The sequence below is a fragment of the Littorina saxatilis genome, linkage group LG10 (genome assembly GCF_037325665.1).
Source record: "Littorina saxatilis isolate snail1 linkage group LG10, US_GU_Lsax_2.0, whole genome shotgun sequence".
NCBI classification, from domain to species: Eukaryota; Metazoa; Mollusca; class Gastropoda; order Littorinimorpha; family Littorinidae; genus Littorina; species Littorina saxatilis.
Genome location: NC_090254.1, coordinates 32,743,845 through 32,748,844, shown reverse-complemented (window position 1 = coordinate 32,748,844; position 5,000 = coordinate 32,743,845). Strand labels below are relative to the sequence as shown.

The 5,000-nt window shown below is 42.8% G+C and overlaps 1 protein-coding gene across 1 annotated transcript in view; it reads left to right on the top strand.

The window, feature by feature from the left end:
• The first annotated feature begins 2,815 nt into the window (after positions 1–2,815).
• The window catches only part of LOC138978614 (crt homolog 3-like), an 8,552-nt gene continuing 6,367 nt past the window's right edge, over positions 2,816–5,000 (top strand). Inside the window, exon 1 of the mRNA XM_070351376.1 lies at positions 2,816–3,742. Within this exon, the coding sequence (XP_070207477.1) occupies positions 3,380–3,742 (363 nt within the window). The 5' untranslated portion in view covers positions 2,816–3,379. The remainder of the gene's footprint in view (positions 3,743–5,000) is intronic.

The following is a 5,000-nucleotide window of genomic DNA, read 5'->3' as shown; positions in this document are numbered from 1 at the left end:
TGTGATGAGGGATAGTGGTATCCTAAGTACGTAAGATGCGCTGAGACGGCTAGCTGAACTTTTTACACGGAAAGGGGTGTGTATTTAGGGGCGGATCACATCATTTTTAAGGGAGGGGGGGGGGGGGGGGAGGGGGGGGGGGGTTGCAAATTGTTTTTAGGGACATATCGACGAACCAAAGCTTTCAGTTGAGAGCTTGAAGCGTATGCCCCCCCCCCCCCCCCAGAAGGTTGTTAACAAACAAGGAAAATGGAACAATCTGGGCCAAGAAACTTCCGCTAATACACCTTTCAAAAAGTTAATTTAAGAAGACAAATTTGGATCAAAACAAGGAACATTGACCGATCTGGTGCAACCTGAGCCAACAAATTACCCTACTACGTACCTTCTAAAAAATACCTTTCAAATTCTTTTTTTTTTATTTAAAAAAAAAAAATTCTGGGTAAGAAGGGGCGGGGGGGGGGGGGGGTGTCCGGAAACCCCTATGGATCCGCCCCTGGTATTTAAGAGTTTGTATTGCACCACTTAATGAACTGGCACTGAATTACACGCACATTTGTGGACAGTAAAGTGCATTTTCAGTTTTGGAATTTGAACAGACTCTGGGAGGCAAACATATTTGTTGTGCTGGTCACCAAGGATATTGCATTGACATTCGGTTGAAAACTCTGGGTGTTTACGATTGATTGTAATCAAAATTAATGATTGAGCTAAAAAACCTTGACATCTGAAATAAAATTTGATATGAATTAAACGATCCAGAACTTTCAGACCGGTTTACTGTTGCATTTGTTAATCTGCATGTTGTTGTTGTTGTTGTTGTTGTGTTGTGTTATTGTTGTTGTTGTTGTTGTTGTATTGTGTTATTGTTGTTGTATTGTGTTATTGTTGTTGTTGTTGTTGTTGATGTTATTGTATATGTTGTTGTTGTTTCTATCTTCTTCTTCTGTTGTTGTTGTTGTTGTTGTTGTTGTTGTTGTTGTTGTTGTTGTTGTCGTCGTTCTTGTTATCGTTGTTGTTGTAATTGTTAGAGATGTTGCTGCTGTTATCATATGTGTTGTTGTTGTTGTTTCTTTTTCCTCTTCTTCTTGTGTGTGTGTGTGACGGTGTGTGTGTGTGTGTGTGTGTGTGTGTGTGTGTGTGTGTGTGTGTGTGTGTGTGACGGTGTGTGTGTGTGTGTGTGTGTGTGTGTGACGGTGTGTGTGTGTGTGTGTGTGTGTGTGTGTGTGTGTGTGTGTGTGTGACGGTGTGTGTGTGTGTGTGTGTGTGTGTGTGACGGTGTGTGTGTGTGTGTGTGTGTGTGTGTGTGTGAGTGTGCACGTACGTGCGTGCCACGTGCGTGCTTGTGTGCGCGTGCGCGCGCACGTGTGTGTATGTGTGTGTGTGTGCGTGAGTTTGTGTGTTCATATGTGAGAAATAAAGGGAAGTAGATTGTGAGAGAGAGAAAGAGTGATGGAGAGAGAGAGAGAGAGAGAGAGAGAGAGAGAGAGAGAGAGAGAGAGAGAGAGAGAGAGAGAGAGAGAGAGAGAGAGAGAGAGAGAGAGAGACGAACAACGACTGAATATAAAAGAGAGACAGAGATCACTACGGACGGGTAACAAAGCCTCATTGATTGAAAGTGAGAACTTTGAACTTTCATTGCATGAGAAAGGGAACTGCAGACAAGGGGGAGCAACTCTTGATTGAAAAAAATAGAGGGCCGACCGTCAGCTGTGGATCTTCTCCCTTGAAGAAAGAAACGACAAGAATGCAGTTTATTCGACAACACGCCCCTTCGCTGCAAAACCGACCTAAGAATGTGACACACAATACTGTACGGTTGATACCGGTATTTTTGTTAATCACGCGGGTCACATCATGGGACTTACTTTTAAGCGATCATAATCTGTGTATACTCCGTTTCTGCCTCTGTCTGAATGCGTGTGACTCGTCTGTCTCTCAGTCGACCTCTGCGGCCTTCCTCTCGAGGCCTTTCGCCCTCATTTTGTCCCTTTCTCTGTTTGTCTGTCTATCCGTCTGTCTCTGTCTGTCTCTGTCTGTCTGTCTGACTGCCTGTCTGACTGCCTGTCGGTCGGTCTGTCTGTCTGTCTGTCTGTCTCTGTCTCTCTCTCTATGTGCCCATATTTATCACCCAAAAATCAAATATGACGATTTGGTGTGTGAATGTGGATGTATGTGTGTGTGTGTGTGTGTGTGTGTGTGTGTGTGTGTGTGTGTGTGTGTGTGTGTGAATGTGTGTGTGTGTGTGTGTGTGTGTGTGTGTGTGTGTGTGTGTGAGAGTGTATGTGTTTGTGTGCAGTGTGTACATGTTTGTGTGTGTTTACTGTGTTTTTGTGTCAGTGTTTTTGTGTCAGTGTGTGTGTGTGTGTGTGTGTGTGTGTGTGTGTGTGTGTGTCTGTCTGTGTGTGTGTGTGCGTGTGTGCGTGCGTGAGGGATGGAATAACCAGTTCACATTGTGATTACTGCATGGTGTCATCTTTAAGAGTACTTGTCAGATAACATGCCACATGACAGCTAGCTTAGAACACTACACAATACGTACGTATATCCGCCCTGGCCGTGGCAGCAAGCTTTCGGCAATATAGAAGAAAAACAAATATAGGGCCTAAATATATCACCCGCTCCCATGATCGACCCTGATTGTTTGTTTACTCTCACATGTCCTACTTGTAGGAAAGAATGACTTGCAGTTTGTATCACACCCGCGCATCACGTGAAGTGTATGACGTCGTGCGTTATCTTCACGCGCAACGAACAGCCGTCAGAAATAGAAACAGGACTGTGTCACATTAGAATGTTTTACACTGCTGTATATATCTATCACACAGTGTCTGGTCACCCCTTGCACAGGACACAGCTGGAAATAATGGATCGATAATTCGTTTAGTGGATTCGAATAATATAGCGCATACAAATTCTGCAAAAACTAACAAAAACTCACATAATCTCGAGTTTTTTGATTGTGTAGAATGAATAGCAGACTGTAAAACTCGATGAGTTTTACACCCCCCAAAAAACGGGAAAAGGGAAGTGAAACGCGTTGCACGCGTGAACAATGGAGTTGTATGTGTAGTCTGTACATGAATCGTTTTGGATTCAGTAAAGGTGCAATCCTAACTTTACTTTCGCAGAAGTTGTCGTGCATTACGATTGCGATTTAACTACTATTGCAAGAGGAGACTTATACATATAGAAAAGTTCTTCATATCCATCTCTTCATACCTTATTTCTCTTCATTTAAGTGAAGTTGTACACACCATGACATGACCGCAAAACATGTGAAGTGAAAAGTGAAGCCAAGGTAACACAATTCCAACGAAGTGAATTCACGATAAACACCAAAGAAAGTAAAAGAAAACAATTTAACGATCAACACAAAATGGAACATCTCAAACGAGAGGACTTTCCAGTTTCTGGCCAAGAAACCATCATCTTTTCGAAAAAGAAGTACCCTCGTTACGTCAACGGCGTTCCGAATGACGCCACAGTCAATACAGGCTCGCCCAGTGACGTCACGACAAACGATGACGTCGTCATCGAAATTACGCCACGGTCGTTTTCCTCGGGAGTAAGGCTGTTTGTTCTGTGTTTTGTGACGGTTTTGTTCAACGTGATAATGAACGTGTCTCTCCCCGTGTTCGCGGGAACTATGGAGTATGTTGGGGGTGGCATGTTTGCGCTACTGCTCTACGGTGCCCTGTACTACCCTTTTGTACTGGGAGGGCTAACTCTCTTCTTAAAGGTATGTTCTGCTGTCGTTGAGTTTATGTTTGAATTTCTCATTTCCCTTTATTTTTTTATTTTTTAAATTTTTTTAATGCATTTGATCAATGTCGTTGTTGTGGCCTATTTTTGAGTTTATGTTTTGAATTTTTTATTTGACATTTTTATTATTTAAAAAAAATAATGTTACGTTGATGTCGTGGTTGTAGTTGTTGACTTTGTCTTTGATTATGTCGTTTTCCTCTTGATCGTTGTCATCATTGTCATCGTCGTCTGAATTAACGTTAAATGCACATCTTTTCCACATTCCAGACTCCTCTGTTGTCCATATATATCAAAACGCAGTGTTTCGATTGAACAATTGATTTCTCTTCTTTGAGCTATGTGACGTGAGAGTCAGACACAAACTCATGTAGGTGGATAGCCGAGATTACAAACCAGTTGCAGTTGTGTGCGTTCAATCGTAGACAATAAAAGGAATTCCAACTAAAATCGATCGATACATGCAAATGTTACTTGTATTTTTGACCTACATGAATATCAAAGTGACACTTACGTCAATCTGCAAAACTGTTTGAACACAGATCTCGACAGTCATTGTTCCCCTCGACCGTTGGCGCGGTCTCGGAAGAACACTGACTGTCTCGATCTGTGTCAAATGTCATATATGTTGGTCATTAATACAAATAACGTATAATAACCATGATGCTTCCTAATCTTAGAGGGAATTATTGGTTCAAACAGTTTTGCAGATTGACGTAAGTGTCATTTTGATATTCATTTTGCAAAAACGTTCTTCTCAGAAATCAGCCGGACCGGTGGTTGTTGATATGTTTAAAAGTAGAAGAGCTCTGCCAGCCCATGTGAGGGGGCCCGGGCAGCTCAGGTGGTAGCGCACTGGACTTGTGATCCTAGTATCGCGGGTTCGAATCCGGGCCACGACGGACACGGGTTAATTAACTTTACTGTGCAGACTCAGGGACGGTATCCTTACCCACCCCACCCCCACCCCCACCCCCAACGTTATTTGCTCAATTTTTATGAGTACTTTGTCACTTTGACATACGTAGGTCATGTGGTCGCTTTCTGGCTGTTTGATTGGCTGAGAGTGAGAGTTACTGATTTGTGGCACGAAAAAGACCTAGGTCATGCAGTCATAAGTGCAGGTGGCTGGTTACACCTAAACAAGCATACACGCGGGTATCTCATGTAAAGTCGGGATAATATGTAAAGCGCTTAGAGAACGTCAAGCGCTATATAAATCTCCCCATATGTAG